Source organism: Oratosquilla oratoria, chromosome 9 (genome assembly GCF_046742065.1).
Source record: "Oratosquilla oratoria isolate Oo_2021 chromosome 9, ASM4674206v1, whole genome shotgun sequence".
In the NCBI taxonomy this organism is placed as follows: Eukaryota; Metazoa; Arthropoda; class Malacostraca; order Stomatopoda; family Squillidae; genus Oratosquilla; species Oratosquilla oratoria.
The window spans coordinates 25,285,474-25,302,987 of NC_134785.1; the positions used below are offsets into that span (position 1 = coordinate 25,285,474).

Consider the following 17,514-nt stretch of genomic DNA (forward strand, 5'->3'; position numbering starts at 1 on the left):
GTTCTGGCCAGTTTTTCACTTTGGTAAAGCCATGCCCAAAGTAACTTACAAAACAATGTCATATGGTGACATTATAAGACAACTTCCCGTGGAAGGGAAAAAGATTCTCAGAGAAAGAGAAAAGGCAGATAAAAAACTCTGCAATAATAATCTTGCCATTAAATTTAACCAAACATGCTTGAGAGAAAATCTCCTGCCCATATATACAATGAATATATATATATATATATATATATATATATATATATATATATATATATATATATATATACATATATATATTTGTAGTTGTACATGAGTTACCCCCCGGATTCTGTGAAATGGTTTGATCATGTTTTCTATATTATTACTCAGAGTGAAATAGAACGAGTAATACAGCAGTGACTTTATATTTTATAATGTGAGTAGTGTGATGCATCGTAAATATGGTAGCCGATGCTGCGTGCGAGAATTTGACTCGTATTAAAATGGTTAAACATGCACATATCAACCCTTACTACCCCCCCCCCAGCCTACTGGGAATCGAACTAGATAAGGCTCAGTTTGTGGACATAGTAGCTAATCACAGACCAAGGCAGTGTAATACTATCAGAATGATTAGACTATATACTGTAAGGCTGAAGTAGAGACTACTGTGATAAAGATTACTCAGTCTTCTTCTTCTTGGCCTTAGAGTGGCAACAACGCCGTAAGCAGCACCTCAGTATAGCGAAGTTCACGTAGACCACCACACAGACGGAAGCCACCACGGTGAGCCAAATGTCACAGTTGTACAGGACAAACCTGGAACAACATGGTACAATACAGTAGAACGCCATATAAGTGAAGAGTACAGTATCAGAAGAGCTTTTGATTTGCAACAAATCCAGTTAAACGTTTAAATTAAACATTATTTCATTTTGCTTTGAATGTGAATCTCGAATTTACTTGCTTTCTGTCACGTGCAACTCATGATAGAAAGACGATCAGGGTAGATGCCCGATATCGCCAATTATAAGAGAACCGACTATATTCCAATGAAAATGCATATACGTACGTGGTGGACCACCCAATACAATCACACACATTTACTATACGGCAATTTACCTCATCAGTTCACACCCATGCTACGGGAAAGCTGTGCAGTATCACCATCAGTGGAGAAAAGCGAGAATTACCGCATATATTCAATCCCCAGTCCTTTTCCAGCGCCGAACTCAGGATCGAGATTAAAAAAAAAAATCTACGAAGTCACGTTGGGTACATGCAATATACATACTAATCTATTTGGATTTTGGGTGCAAAGGACACTTACCAACTCATGTCTGCAGCAGGACACCGCAAGTGGTGAGCTCCTCCATGCCGCAATACATAATCGACCCAGTAGTTCAGCGTTTCTGCGGGAGTCATCGGCTGATCCCGAATGATGGTCCCCATCCGACGCGCCTTGTCTCGGACTCTGCCGAAGGAAAGCATGGCACAGTTCCAGGCGAAACGAGGTTTTTGGCCCATTCGGTGTGGTGGCCAAATTCTCAATTAAACATTAAGCCTGGTGGCATACAAACGGGTTTTGGCCAGAATTAACCAAATCGAGGAATAATGCTCTATAACATATGTGTTGATTATTATTATTATTATTATTATTATTATTATTATTATTATTATTATTATTATTATTATTATTATTATTATTATTATTATTATTATTATTATTATTATTATTATTATTATTATTATCATTATTATAATTATTATTATTATTGAAGAGGGAAGGAGAAAGACAAAATCCTATTGGTAGCTTGTGAGACCGGGAGCATCATAATGAGGACTTCCTAATGGAATCTGAATGTTCATATGCCTGATTATTCTATAAATACCCATGCAATAACACAAAAAGTATCCTTTCTCAGCCCTATGATAACACAATAAAGATATATCAAAGCACTGAGTACTGCCTTTCGCGGTCCATGCATTCGGAAAGAAGGGTTACCAATATATCTCTAATCCGCGGTGAAAAATTCCTCCACTATGTTTGCATCTGCGATTCAAGAAGCAACACTGCGCCTACGATAGTGTTGGCAAAACTGTATTCGTATGTATACAAAGTAAAAGTGGCAGAACTGACTGCTGTAGAATCCACACTAGTCACATCCACAGTAATCTACAGACCACCAAAAACCACTCAACGAAACACTGTTAGTAAAACACTAATACCACAGTCGGAGCAGAAGAAAAGACTGGAGAAGTTTTCTTTATATATTTCGACTGCTAACTGTAGTCCTCTTCGACACTACTGAAGAGGACTGCAGTTAACAGTCGAAATATAGAGACAACCCGTCTCCAGTATTTTCTTCTGCTCCGAATTTGGTATTAGTTGTGTTACTATATTTTTCATCAGTGACTATTAGTAAACTTAATACATGCGAGAATATGTGCATAGGAACACTGTCCACCTATCTAATGTTGATATTGCCATTACCTCGTATCATTCAGAGCCATGTCAAGAGCTGACATCAGTGATTCCTCCGTCAGTTCCTTCCAATTGAGGCGAATTGCCCATCCCTGTCGGGCCCCCTTCTCCACGTTGTTCATCTGGTCCGAAAAGATTGGCATTCCGAGGATGGGTACGCCGTTGTGGAGAGATTCCATTATGCTATGAAGACCACCGTGGCTGATGAAGAGGCGCACTTTCGGGTGAGCTGTCAAATGCAATAGAGAGTTCTAGGTAAGTTTTTGAACACAAGAAAAGAAGACCATAAGAATGAAGGAGACTACTAGAGACCACAAGGCCCAAACCAGGCAGTTCCATGTACGTCACTACCTATCATCCCCATCCTTCTCTTAAAACAACCAATAGTTTTAACGATTACTACATGATTATTAAGTCTATTCCATCCGTTAACCACTCTATTGGAAAATCGGATTTTGCCTACTTCCTTCTTAAATCTAAATTTGCCCAATCTAAACGCATTGGACAAGAGTTTTTAGACACAGCTGTAATGGAAAAGCATTCAACAAGTCGACAGTTGTCGCTGTTTATCAGGCAGGGCAGACAATCTTCCTTCGTACTGGATCAAGGAGCTAAGTAATGAACGAATTAAAGATAAAAGTTTCAGGCTCATTGATAGCATGTTGAGAATTTTGTAACACTTAAAGTGGTATTTTTCCTAAACATTTGATTCGCCAAGAGTGTCGCCTCCTGTAAGAGGCTGGTAGATAAAAGTAGACAAGTAAGGTAGATAGAGGGGTAGGGGTGGGAATTTCATTTTATGAGTTGGATGTTTGATAAATAATAACCGCAAAGGAGTTGCATAATCTCGCTCCTCGTCTTAAGTTTATAAACAACTACTAGAGACCAGATTTTATTGTTGTATATTATTGATGTAACAACATGTAAACTATGCCAGTCATGCATCGATATCGTGATTGCTTGAGTAAGCAGTATATCTTAAGACGTTGTAACAATTTTTCTGATTGGAGAAAGGGTGGAGGAGGAGAAAAGTTTATTGGTTCACGGGAGTAAAGTCACGCCCATAGGGGAGGTACTTAGATGCAAGAGTAAAGATCATTGTACAGGGGAAGTCGTGACGTCGCGTCGGTGCGAAGTAGCTTAGTGAGTAAATTGAGGTTCCCAGTTGGGAGTCCACGGTGTAAATTGACAAGTCAAGTGTAATATTATTCGGGAAGAAAAGAAGGAAAATTTTACCTCCGTTTAATTCACCCTCATAAAGAAACATGACCTACTTCCTACAGAAAGATATGGAGAATGACATTCTTACGTAAGACAGTGATGAAAAGAAAATTGAAAGTAAAAGAAGAGATACAAAACCATAGAATGGAACAGTGGCAACGAAAGTAAACCGTAGTTACTACATTGGTAACGGAGGTGACAATAGTGACAGTGGTGAGCAGCTAGGGACGAAACGAGTGAATAGAAAACGCTTCCGAACAGACAGAACTGGTGCATCAATCTACAGGACTTAGAGCAAGATACGGCTACGAGTGTACGGGTACACCAATCTACAGTGCACGCAACCACAACCACGCAGTGCACAACCACAACTACAACCATGCTGACTACAACGAGCTACTACTACGAGTGAACGAGAGAGGTCTACAACGAGCTACTACTACGAGGGATAAGGGGATCATAGAAGGGAACACTAGACGTAGTAGTAAACACTGTTAACGACAGAGGAAGTAACGGAGGAAACAGAGGAAACACAGGAAACGGAGGTGACACCTCCTTTCACTATACTGTTTAGTTATCAGCTAACTGCAAGGAACTCTCGTTTTGTCGGAATACCTAGGACATCTTGCTGAGGGAGCCACTTGGTCAAGCGCACGTTGTGTGAGAGACCCTCGATGTGGTCATCGTTCCACTTCATCAATACCCTCTGCGGGAGACGCTCGAACGCCCTCACCAGCATCTGAAGGTTACTGGAATCAAGAAACGTAAAATTACCTTCAAAATTTCCATCGAAACTATTTATTTCTCAAGTCATAAGAGATGCGGAGCCGAAGTATTTGACAAACCTGAAGAATAAACTGAATTATGGACCAATTTCCTTACACGTCCAAAATGCATCCGACCCCAATTGGTATCACATACTACTTGACCAATGATGCCTCAAGTTCTTGGATTTAGGATTTTTTCGTTTACCTTGAAATTAATGGATTGATTGAGAGTTGCAAATCTACCTCGTAAACATTTTAATTGTATATTTTTATTCAGTCCTGCATGAAGTCAGTTCAGTTTATTCCCCCATGATACTACAAAAATTTCAGTTCATATGTGTGCTAAGTCAAATTAACAAAGTGTCCATACCCTTTTGGCATTTGGGAAGTCTTGACAACAGATCCAAGGCTGAAGTAGATGAAACCGTGGTCTCCAGCACCCTGCACCCACTCCTCCAGGTCCTACGGGGAATGAATTAGTTTAAGAGAATTCAAACATGCAGTCACAGACTTGAATGAGTTCTATCCAGAAAAAATATTTTAGCTAATTTTTGTTTAATATGCAAAGGTGAAAATCGAGCACCCTTTGCCACCACGGAAGTGCCACAAAGATGAATGAAATGGTAATGCATTATTGCATATAGCTTCATATTTTGCTTTATAAGACTAGATCTTTTCGTGCATAGGACGAAGTAACCTCAAAAGAAACTTTAGAAATTTCACAAGTGGCTTGCAGAATGTGCAACATTCTTGCACATTTTTACTTGCCGAAGGCGAGTTCGCAGTTCCCAAAATGTCAGGGGTCATTATTTCTAATATTTTGAGATGGAGTGTGGCAAAAAATATTAGATAAGTTATAGGTCATGTTTGACTACAGAGTTTTGGATTTTTGTGTTTGGGATCGCTACTGTTTCGTACTCCAGGTCACATATGTATCCATTCCTGTGCTACGTCTCGACCACACACAGTTGCCGACAACACCATCAACACGGTGATGTCCTCTCGACAGATCCTCTTCCTGAAGCCGCCGGACAATTTTATTCAACCCTGAGGAAGCTGATCTCCGGCCTGAAATGGGTCCCTATCGGTCGGGACACCGTGGGGTCTACTCGTTTGGTGAATAAAATCGTCTGACGACCGGTAAAATTAGATAGGTCAAATAGGGTCACCGAATTCAATGGGTTAAAACGCCGGAATAGATATTCATATTTGCACCCGAACGCACACGAGATGTTGTCACAATATCCATAACACATGAGGAGAGAAACCACACGGAAATTTTGCAAAGTGTATTTTGCTTTGAAAAGATAACCTAACGACAGCTAGAGTAGACATAAAAGGGATACCAGTCGAAAAGCGGGTTTATCGAGGTAGATTTGTTCCAAGGCGAGGCCAGGGAGATTGAGAGGGAAAGGGATGCCCGGAACGAGAAGAATTAGGTCCTGTTCACACTAGCTGTTTAAACCGCTCGGAAACCACAGCGCTACTGTATAGTCAAGGAAAAGTTGCACGGTTGTGTGTGAATGCCATCATTGACTTACTTTGTAATTGAACCGCCGCGGTTCAAACCGCTAGTGTGAACAGAGCCTTAATCGCTTAACCACGCAGTTGATAGGTCCTACCTGTGCGAGGGGCTTCGTGGGTTTGAGGTGGAGTCCTCCAACATGGATAATGTTGGGCACGTAGGCCTTGGTTGTCTCCATGTATCGGTAACTGCAGACCGGACCAACAACGTCCATTCGGGCAGAGAGAAAAAGAAAGAAGGGAGGATTAATATACCAATGGCTCGGTAGGAAATGGCCAGAACAAATGGATGACGGATGGCTCGCCTGAATAAGGACTCGATGAAATTAAGATTACACACTGTACAAAGCTGACCACTGAGGGGGAATGGTCAGGTCTATTTTTAGATCGTTCCTTTTGTACGGTCAAGTTCAATACAATAACATTCTTACACGTGCAAGAGTTTGAGTCTTAGTGGTGGAGCTTCTTAATCTACAAATGTATACATTACGTAAATGGAAGAAGAAGAGTTTTTTTTTTCAAGATCGGCTAACCTGTTTAGGATGAGAAGACTCGCGTTGCGGTAGAACTCCTCATAGGGTGGCATGTCCTCGGGCAGGATGCCCCGAGACTGACCTACGTTCCTTGATCTGTGGATCACCGGGTGGTAACCGAATTATTTAAGCAGAGGACTGCCACGAATCAACAAAATATGTTCATTCAACTGACGTGGGTAGAAAGAGGAAATGTAGGAGTCTTAATCTGAGTTTATTCTTGTCTAGTCTCGCGGAACCAGTCAGGAATAAACTTGGATTAAGTCTCCTGTGTTTCCTCTTTCCACCCACGTCACTTTGTGAGAATGTCTCAATATTTAATCAGCCGTTAAGAATACATAGAATACATGTGCTAAAGTGTGCACGCTCACGTGTGTTTTTTGTGGGTGGGTGTTTATGTAAGTGTTTGTGGACATGAGGGGGCGACCTAGAATGAGATGGATGGATGGGGTAAAAGGGGCTTTGGGGAAGAGGGGAAAGTCTGTTGAGGAAGGACGGGAGAGGACAGAAGATAGGGGTGAATGGAGAATGGTTGTGTATAGATGATGCTGTGATGCATGAGGGGGAGTGGGTGGGGGATGGGGGGTGAGTGAGTATATATGAAAAATAAATTGACGCAGCCCAAAGGGATTTCTCCCCGTCTTCTCTTTTTCTGGATGAGGGGACGGAGAGAGGGGGGGGTCGCCGATTTAATGAAGCGGGCTTGCTGTGGATGTGCTGTGACTTGCGACACTACTTCTGACCTAGGGCAGTGGACAAGATGCAGGGATGACCCGTCATCCAGGAAGTGCCATGATAAGAGGGAGAGAAGAGGTATTTAAGGGGATGGAATGAAAGGGAGTGGTTTCTATGCTTTTGCTTTATGGCTACCTCCCGTGTAAGGGGGAAAAAGCCTTTAGTATATGTATGTATGTATGTATGTATGTATGTATGTATGTATGTATGTATGTATGTATGTATGTATGTATGTATGTAGAAATCACAATGAATTACAGCTGTATTTTTCAATAACTCTTAGCACCCATTTACATTAACGCCTCATAGTAGGGCGATGCCAAGAACATCAAGTTTACTAAGATGTTGAACATCCGGCTCTTGAAGGAGAGCGGAAATGTTGCGTCAATGAAGAGGTTGGCGTCATAGGAAGGGAAAGCTGGGTTGCCGAACAAGATTTCCAGAGTCGTCGTCATAGATATAGGGTGCACCAACACGAAAGGAACCTGTCAGAAAGGGAACCTGATTAACCTATTGTAAGCATAAGCGCAAACTGAGACGCAGGAGACACAGGCGACGCAGGTGACACAGGCGACACAGGCGACATAGGCGACGCAGGCGACGCAGGTGACACAAGCGACGCCGGCAACACAGGTGACGCAGGCGACGCAGGCGACACAGGCGAAGCAACACAAAACAAAGGCAGACTTCCTTTTGCTGAACTAAAGTACAGTTAGAACTTCTCTCTCACCTGAAATGTTTCTAGATGTACTATGTCAGCATTTCAAGTGAAAGAGAAACTCAAACTGTACTTCATTTCAGCAACAGGATGTCTACCTTTGCTCTGTGTTGCGTCATCTGTGTCGCCTGCGTCTCAGTTTGCGCTTGGTCTAAACTCTTTTCACCCAAAACAGGTTAGGGCTAACAGCAGGTTACTTCATTCATCTGGAGGGAAACTGTCTTAGTGATGGGGGTTAGATTTAAGGAAACTGACTTTTTCAGTAATGATCCGGGAGAGATACATGGTAACGTTTGACGTACCCTTAAGTTGTGCTGAAACACGAGGAAGCATTGTGACCATCCAGGGGTCGTTATGATCATGTCAAAGGTCTCGTCGAGAAGGGCCTGTACCTTAGGATCCAGAAACCCTTGTGCACATAGTTCCGCGGCGTCGTGCGTAACCTTCGCGGAAGAAAACAAATTAGGATTGATATGCTAGAAGGACTGTGAAGTCTGTTGAAATGTTCTTCTAATTGACACAAGCAGAGAAATGCAACATGACACCTGATTGGTTGCTACAGGTATGAGAAGGAAGTGATTTAATAGCCCCTCCTCCCGTCTTTCCGCGAAGTGACGTCGCAATATAGGAGTGCCGCCACCGGTGGCAAACTCTATACAAGAACAGGGTAGGGCACTAGTACTAACGCACCTTTTCTGCGCAAACCCATATTGGCAATATTAATGTGAAAATTTATCCATGCTACTTTAGCCCTTGATCAAATATGGCTTGATTTTTTTTTTTTTTTTTTTTTTTGTAAATGCATCCACCATTACATGTCATGGTTTCATTCTTCTTCAAGACATTGCTTCGCTACCCTCTTATTTGAATATTCCGCCTAAGAGCGTTGATCGGTGGTGTCTCTTCCCTCACCCGTTGCATAACAACCTGGACTATACTTGAAAATGTTATATCAAACAGATTTTGATCCATTGTTCAACTTGAACGGTGCTTTACATTTGCAAAAGCAAAGCTTCCTTTTTCGAAGACGTTGGAGTTCACGAAGAATTCGAGGTTTGGAAGGACGATGTCTCGTACCCTCGGAGTCTCCTCCTTCAAACCACGGGCCGACACGAACGTCATCTAAAGTGAAGAAAGCATAAACCAACAATTTGCCTTACATTTAGAAGAGTTCAGTAGTTCTAGACTTGAAATACACTCAAGAATAACAAACCCAAGGTGTCCCTGCCATCAAAATATATCCTTACAATAAAAATATAACTCCAGGAACTATTTTCACTGATTTGGAGGTCATAATAGACAGTAACTATATAATAGTTTTGTTCTTTTTTATAAAATCATTATTTTATGAAACATCTGGTCTACATTACAAGAATATAGGCCGATTGGACTGAATGTCATGTTTGTATATAGGCATATACGTTTATAAATCTCTATATCTCTCTCGGACATGCACACACACACATATACACACGTACACACACACACACACACACACACACACACACATATATATATATATATATATATATATATATATATATATATATTATATATATATGTGTGTGTGTGTGTGTGTGCGTGTGTGTGTGTGTGTGTGTGTGTGTGTGTGTGTGTGTGTGTGTGTGTGTGTGTGTGTGTGTGTGTGTGTGTGTGTGTGTGTGTGTGTGTGTGTGTTTACCTAGTTGTATTTTGCGGGAAAAGGAGCTATGCTCGTGGTATCTCGTCTCCATATCTCGTTTTATATAGACTGTTTTTAAATTCGTGTATTATTTTTGCACACAACACATTCTCATCTAACCTGTTCGAAACGTCTATTATCATGTGAGGAAAGCTGTTTTCAAGTCTTTTCTATAATTGTCTTTCTTGATTTTCTTTCCATCTCCTCTTGTATCTCTACTATCCCATTTTATTAGATCCTCTCTATCAATAGTTTCTATGTCTTTCATGATTCTGTAAATAGTTATCAAGTCTCCTCTCTTTCCTCTTTGCTCCAATGTCTGTAGCTCAAATATTGCCAGCCTCTCTTGATATGATAGTTCTGAGAGCGTTGGTGCCAATTTCGTAATTGTTCTTTGTATTCTTTCAAGTTTTGTTATACATATCTTTGTACTTGGTGACCACGTCGTCGCTGCATACTCCAATTTTGGTCTTATCAAAGTGACTAGTACTTTCTTCACCATTTCTTCGTCCAGGTATGCAAATGCCACTTTGATTGATCTCATTAAATTATAAGTTTCTCCAAAAATTTTGTTTATATCTTTCTCAGGGGACATATTATTCATAATAATGACTCCTAAGTCCTTCTCTTTTTCCACTTTTTTAATTTCTTCCTCTCCCAATGTATATGATCCCACTATTCTTTTTTTACTTCTTCCAAACTCCATTATACTACACTTTGTAATGTTGAATTTCATCTCCCATTTCCTACTCCATTCCTATACTTTATTGAGATCACTCTACAGTGACTCAATCTCCTTCGGTGTTCACTTTTTTCAACATTTTTGCATCGTCTGCGAAGAAGCTCATATAACTTTCAATTCCTTCATCCATATCATTAATATATATAGCAAACATTATTGGGGCCAGAACTGTTCCTTGTGGAACTCCACTAATCACCTCATCCCAATTGGAATGTTTGTCTCTTATCACCACTCTCATTTTCCTTTCATGCAAGAAGTTTTCCATCCACTTCAGCAGTTTGCCCTGTATTCCTCCTGCAGTTTCTAATTTCTTTAGCAACTTCTTATGTGACACCCTATGAAAAGCTTTTTTCAGGTCTAGAAATGCACAATCAGCCCATCCATCTCTTTCCTGTATTATATCTATTAGTCTTGAATAAAAACACATCAAGTTAGTGATACATGATCTTCCCTGTCTAAATCCAAATTGCCTCGGATTTAGTACACTTTTTTTTCCAAAAGCTTTACCTACATAATTTTGATCATTCTTTCACAATTTTTTGCTACCGTACTTGTAAGAGAGACCGGTCTATAGTTTGTAGGGTCTTTGTTTCCCCCTTATATATTGGAACAATATTTGCTCTTTTCTAAACTTCTGGAACTTTTCCTTCCTTCAATGAACTGTTTATTAGACTATGTATTTTATCTGTTAGTTCGTCCCTGCATTCTCTCAAAATCCAGTTTGCCATTTCATCTGGACCATGCGATTTTCTGACATCGAGATTACTCAAGTGATTCATTATTTCATTCCTTGTTACTTCTATCTCTTTCATAGGGGGGGACTTCCCCCTCCCACTCGACATCTCTAAGTTGTATGTTCTCCCTCGTAAACACAGATTTAAAATGCTTGTTCATAATTTCCGCCATTTCTATTTCCTCTGTGTACTCTATTCCTCCTTGTCGTAGTTTCACTAATTCTTGTGTGTTTTTCAGTTTGTTGTTTAAAAATCTATAAAATAGTTTTGGTTGATCTTTACATTTTTCTATGACATCTTTTTCGTATTTTCTCTCTTCTTCTCTGTGCACTTCTAAGAGAGACCGGTCTATAGTTTGTAGGGTCTTCTTTGTTTTCCCCCTTACATATTGGAACTATATTTGCTCTTTTCTAAACTTCTGGAACTTTTCCTTCCTTCAATGAACTGTTTATTAGACTATGTATTTTGTCTGTTAGTTCGTCCCTGCATTCTCTCAAAATCCAGTTTGCCATTTCATCTGGACCATGCGATTTTCTGACATCGAGATTACTCAAGTGATTCATTATTTCATTCCTTGTTACTTCTATTTCTTTCATAGGGGGGACTTCCCCCTCCCACTTGACATCTCTAAGTTGTATGTTCTCCCTCGTAAACACTGATTTAAAATGCTTATTCATAATTTCCGCCATTTCTATTTCCTCTGTGTACTCTATTCCTCCTTGTTGTAGTTTCACTAATTCTTGTTTGTTTTTCAATTTGTTGTTTACAAATCTATAAAATAGTTTTGGTTGATCTTTACATTTTTCTATGACATCTTTTTCGTATTTTCTTTTTTCTTCTCTGTGCACTTGTACATATTCATTTCTATAACCTGTATATATTTTCCATTTTTCGGATTTTTTGTCTTTCCTCGATTTTATCCAAGCTTTATCCCTTTTATCTTTCAACTCCCTACATCTTTTGTTGTACCAACATTTTACATATCCTTTTTCTTGTTTTTGTCTTGGAACATACTTTTCTACTCATTTCTTATAAATTGTTGTCAAAATTTTCCATTTCTCTTCTATTATTGTTTCTTCTTTGTGTATCCTTTCCCAGTCTGTTTTTTGAAGAAAAAGATCTCATTTTATCATTTATTTTCCATACATCATTCTTTCCTTTCTAGATTGTTCGTTTTTTCCATGTATTTTTCTTCAACCAATATGTGGTCACTTTTACTTAGTGGTATCTTACATTCAATCTTTTCCACTATTTCAGGTTCTGATGTGATTATTAGGTCCAGTCTCGATGGCTCTTCCTCATTTCTATAATTAGTATTCTCTTGTATCCATTGTGACATTGTATGTTCTATAATCATATCAAGTAGTATATTTCCCTACAGGTCGTCTCCACCCTTCACTGTCATCTCTTCCCAGCAGATTTCTTTACAATTAATGTCACCCATTATAACTATTCTTCCTCCATCTTCCATTATCTTATTTAGTGTTATCCTTGTGTCTTCTAACATATTCTCGTGTGTTCTCTCTTCCCACGAAACCGTTTTAGGAGGCACATAATTTACCACAAACTTCCTACTCTTCTTGTCCCTGTCCTCTATTTCCATCATAATCATTTCCATTCTATTCTTTCCATATGTAACATTCCTCACATTTATATCCTTCTTAGTCAGGAACATAACTCCACCACCTTGTTTTACTTCTCTGTTTCTAATCCAATAAATATATACACCATGTCCAACACTGTTGGGTGGTAATGGACTTTTCAATTTTGTCTCCACAATTCCCATTATGTCAGGTTCCTTATCCATCAGATAACCATTTAGTTCATTCAAGCCTGTTATTAATCCATCTATATTTGTGAAGGACACTTTTAATTTTCTGTTACCTCCATCCTGTTTTCTGTTTCCCTTCTGTTTTTCTCTCCTATGGACCATTTCCTCACTTTCATATCTACTACTCTCCAATAGAATTTCTCTTTATCTGACTCTGCTCTTTTTTTTTTTTTTTTTTTATCCTCCTGTCTTTCCTTTTCATTCATGGCTCTTTTTGTCCATACCTGTTTGTACTGATCACTCTCTGCTGGTTTTCCTGTTTTTGATAAGACAATCTCTGCTGTCGTTTTTGACCTGAATTTAACCTTAATTGGTCTGGTCTTGTCTTTACTGTATTTCCGCAGTCTATATATTTCTTTAATTTATTTTCCTATTTCCTGTTTACCTTCTTGAAATGTTATTAGTACCTTGTTCACTCTTTTTTTTTTCCATCTCTTACTCTTGTAGTCCTATTTGGATTATGTTTCTCTTCCATTCCTAGTATAATTATACATTTGTTTTTATCTGCTAAGTCTCTTACTATATTCTCCTTCTCTCTCATCACTTTAATAACTGTGTCCTTGGTGTGTTCCTTCATCTGTTGTTTCACTATATCTCTAAATTCAAATTTGCTTTTCCAACCACTTACCTCTTTTGCTATGGATTCTTTATTATCCCTCTTTAATTCCTCATTCTCATCCTTTACTTCTTTTGCAAGTTAGCTAAACCTAATCTCCCATGATTTGTTCATTTTTGTTAGTTTTTCATCTACACTTGTTAATCGGGGGAGGTTGTCATCTCCTCCCTCATTCAATCCATAGAAATAATTATCTCCACTTTCTATTGCCATCTTCGCCGTCAATCCGACGTGTGTGTGTGTGTGTGTGTGTGTGTGTGTGTGTGTGTGTGTGTGTGTGTGTGTGTGTGTGTGTGTGTGTGTGTGTGTGTGTGTGTGAGTGAGTGAGTGTGTGTGTGTGTGTGTGTGTGTGTGTGTGTGTGTGTGTGTGTGTGTGTGTGTGTGATACAAAATTGAAAAAATAAAAATGAAAGAATGACAGAGTGAAAAAGTGTAAATAATGAAAAAGTAAAAAATTATAAAGTTAAGATAGATCAAATTAATAAGAATTAAGAATTAAGAATTAAGAATTAAGAATTAAGAATTAAGAATTAAGAATTAAGAATTAAGAATTAAGAATTAAGAATTATGAATTAAAAATTAAGAATTAAGAATTGGGAATTAAGAATTAGAATTAATATCTAAGAATTAAAATTAATAATCAAGAATAAAAAATAAAGAATTAGAAATAGTAAATAAGGAATAGAAATCAAAATTATAATTTAGACAAATAAACATTAAAAACTAAAAACTAAAAATTAAACATTAAAAATTAAACATTAGAAATTGAAAAAGTTAAATTCAAAATTCAAAATTTAAAATTCAAAATCAAAATTGAAATTCAAAATTCAAAGTTCAAAATTCAAAATTCAAAATTCATAATTCAAAATTCATCATCCAAAATTCAAAATTCAAAACTAAAATTAAAAATCAATGTTTTCTTTTAAACTTAGAATTTAAAAATTAAGAATTAGAGATTAGAAATAAAAAATAAAAAATTAAAAATTAGAAAATACAAACAAAAATTTAAAAATAAAAATTAAGATTTACAAATTGAAAATTGAAAATTAAAAATTAAAGATTAAAGATTAGAAATTAAAAATCTAAATTTAGAATTTAAAAATTAAAACATAAACAATAAACATAAAAATAAGAATAAGAAATAGAAAATTAAAAACAAAATAATTGAAAATAAAAAGTAAAAAAAGTAAAAAATAAAAACCTAAAACTAAAGAAATTGGAAAATAGAAATTAGAAATTGAAAATAAAAAGATTAGAAATTTAAATCTTTAAATAAAAAATTAATAATTAAAAGTTAAAATTTTGAATAAAGAATATATATAAGATAAGATATAAAAAATAAAATTTGAAAAGTAAAAAAATAAAGTTGAAAAAATAAAAACAGTAATTAACCCCTCAAAAAGGAAAACTTAAAATCAAAAGAAAAATAGATAAACAAAAGCAAAAATAGTAATAATAGATAAAAGAAAATTAAAAGTAGAAAATAAAAAATATATATTGAAAATTAAAAATCGAAAAGATAATTTTAAAAGTTTTATTGAAAAATATCTATACAAATAAAAATGTAAATTAGAAATTAAAAGCTAAAAATGAGATAATAGCAAATAATAATGAAGACACTAAAATAAAAAAAGTATAAACAAATGTAATAAATCAAATATCCTATTTTTTTAATTCATAATTTTCAAATTTCAAATTCTAATTTTCAAAATTAAACATTCAAACATCAAATTTCAAATTCTAATTTTCAAAATTAAACATTCAAACATCAAATTTCAAACATCGAATTTCAAATTTCAAATTTCAAATTTCAAATTTCAAATTTCAGATTTCAAATTTCAAATTCAGAAAATAGAAATTTAAATTGAAAAATAATCATATGTTTTTGAACATTAAAAATTGAAATTTGAAAATAAAACTTTTAAATTTAGAATAAAATATGAGAAATTAACATTTGAAATTTGAAAATTAAAAATAAAAAAAATGAAAATTATAGATTAATATAAAAATTACAGACTGAAAATTATCAATTAAAAAGTAAAAGAATAAAAAGTAGAAAATATAAGAATGGAAAAGTAAAAATGAAAAATAAAGAGATAAAGAATAAAAAGTAAGAAATAAGAATTAAGAAATAAGAAATTAAAAAGTAAGATAAATAAGCAAATAGAGTCTTCCATTCTATTTTTCCTATGCCATTGTTTAACTTGTCTAAGTATGCTCGATTGTTCTTAGAAGCTAAATTATGTTTACCATGATGAGTTGTTTTTGCCAGGTTATCTTAGGTTAGGTGTTTGTGTTTTTCATCACCTCACATTTGAGGAAAACGATTGTATAGAACACTAATATAATTTTGGGTTAATAATTCCAGTAATTACCAAGGGAAGCTTACTGTAGAATTTTTTCAGCTTAAGTGATCAAATGAATTCAGCACAAAAAAAATACATGGACGAAATACATCTTTGAACTTGGCTAACATATCGAGAGTATGTAATCAACTACGCTGCACTTCACTATTCTTTACTCCCACATAACACTTACCTCGTGGCCATGTTTGGCCAAAGTACTGACTATCGATCCATAGAATTGGTTGTGACTCTTGAATGCAACGGGACTTAGGAAGAGGATCTTGGAGGCTTGGACGCCGAACTGCCCAGACAAGAGGGCAAAGAACACCACCGTGGCTCCGACCAGTATTACCTGAGGACGCATCTGGTCTGTCTGGAACAAGTGACATAAATTAAGAATCCTTTCTCCATTTTGCTTGCAACAGGTACATGATACCATAAGAATGAAGGAGAGTGCAAGAGACCATAAGGCCTACACTAGGCAGTTCCATGCCCATTACCACCTGTCATTCCCATCCATAAAGTTGTCTAACCGTTTATTAAAACAACCGATAGTTTCAGCGCTCACTACGTGGTTACTAAGTCTATTCCATTCATTGACAACCCTATTAGTAAACCAGTTCTTGCCTATTTCCTTTTTTAAATCTCAATTTGTACAGTTTAGATGCATTACTGCGAGTCCTGCCCAGTTGTCTTGATATGATGACTGTTTACGTCACCCTCGTTGCCTTTGATCCACTCTTTTAGATCATCCGGCACTCTGAGTCTATACAGTGTAAATTGAGGTGCCTAAGCTTCTCCTTGTAAGGTAAATTTCTGAGCCCTTGTATAATTTTTGTCATTCTCCTCTGTACTGACTCTAGTGAACTGATGTCCATTCTATAGAACAGAGACCAAAGCTGTACCTCATAGTCAAGGTGATTCTTTTACTTATTCAGTTATCTATCTTTCATTTTGTAAGCGTCAATTAATTTAGTTCTGTTTTAAGATTAAACATCTCTGGTTTTGAAATGTTCACACACAATTGCCTATTAGTATGGCGAAAAATCTCTTACTCCTTACTTTAGGACAAAACTTGCTCCGGATGACTCAATCACTAAGACGCTGAGCGTTGGTAGTAGTTATTGCACATGTGCCCTAGAAGAACCACGTCTAAACACACCACAACACGTGACACCAGCTCCGCAGTGGATCCTTACCTGTTGAAAGTAGAGGAGCGAGCGCTTGAATGAAACTGTGGCCTTCAGATACGTTATCTCTTCTTGAAAAAAACAATATGCCTTATCAATCACGTGAGTGACCTTGACGTCACTCCCGCATTATCTCACAGTGTGTCCATAATGTATCAAATGCGTATCATAAACAGAAACATAAACTTAGATCTAAGAAGAGGTGGGGGTTGGAATGGGAGAGGTGTTCTCCCTATATCTAGGTTGTTGGAGGACATTGGTGAGTAGCTCTTTTTCTCATATAATTCTTGCAGGTCTAATTGCGGACGATATCCCTCCAAATTATCTGCGTTAAACAATTTATTTCCACAGGATTCTAAACCCCTACCCAACATAAACTCACAACTACACAAAGATCTCAATCTGGCTATACCGTTTGCAGACTTTAT

At 36.9% G+C, this 17,514-nt stretch overlaps 1 protein-coding gene across 2 annotated transcripts; it reads right to left on the bottom strand.

Annotated features, from left to right (window-relative positions):
* Positions 1-260: 260 nt before the first annotated feature.
* On the bottom strand, positions 261-17,218 carry LOC143028271 (UDP-glucosyltransferase 2-like). Of its 2 annotated transcripts, none has more exons than XM_076190118.1 (12): positions 17,096-17,218; positions 16,090-16,269; positions 8,944-9,069; positions 8,250-8,390; positions 7,524-7,714; positions 6,495-6,590; positions 6,060-6,150; positions 4,808-4,899; positions 4,286-4,419; positions 2,459-2,678; positions 1,295-1,438; positions 261-783 (listed from the first exon to the last, which is right to left on the bottom strand). In XM_076190118.1, the coding sequence occupies exons 2-12, from the start codon at positions 16,258-16,260 to the stop codon at positions 645-647; spliced, it is 1,545 nt and encodes a 514-aa protein (XP_076046233.1). In that variant the 5' UTR covers positions 16,261-16,269; positions 17,096-17,218; the 3' UTR covers positions 261-644. The 2 variants fall into 2 exon arrangements, with proteins under 2 accessions (XP_076046233.1, XP_076046232.1); XM_076190117.1 differs by lacking the exon at positions 17,096-17,218 and adding an exon at positions 16,959-17,095 and having other exon boundaries at positions 263-783.
* Between the last annotated feature and the right edge of the window lie 296 nt (positions 17,219-17,514).

Excerpts from the sequence above, each read along its gene's own strand:
- LOC143028271 (XM_076190118.1), bottom strand. The coding sequence starts at position 16,260 with ATGCGTCCTCAGGTAATACTGGTCGGAGCCACGGTGGTGTTCTTTGCC. Across the intron at positions 9,070-16,089 it reads TGGCCAAACATGGCCACGAG|ATGACGTTCGTGTCGGCCCG; the intron begins GTAAGTGTTATG and ends TCTTCACTTTAG. Across the intron at positions 784-1,294 it reads CCTGCTGCAGACATGAGTTG|GTTTGTCCTGTACAACTGTG; the intron begins GTAAGTGTCCTT and ends ATGTTGTTCCAG.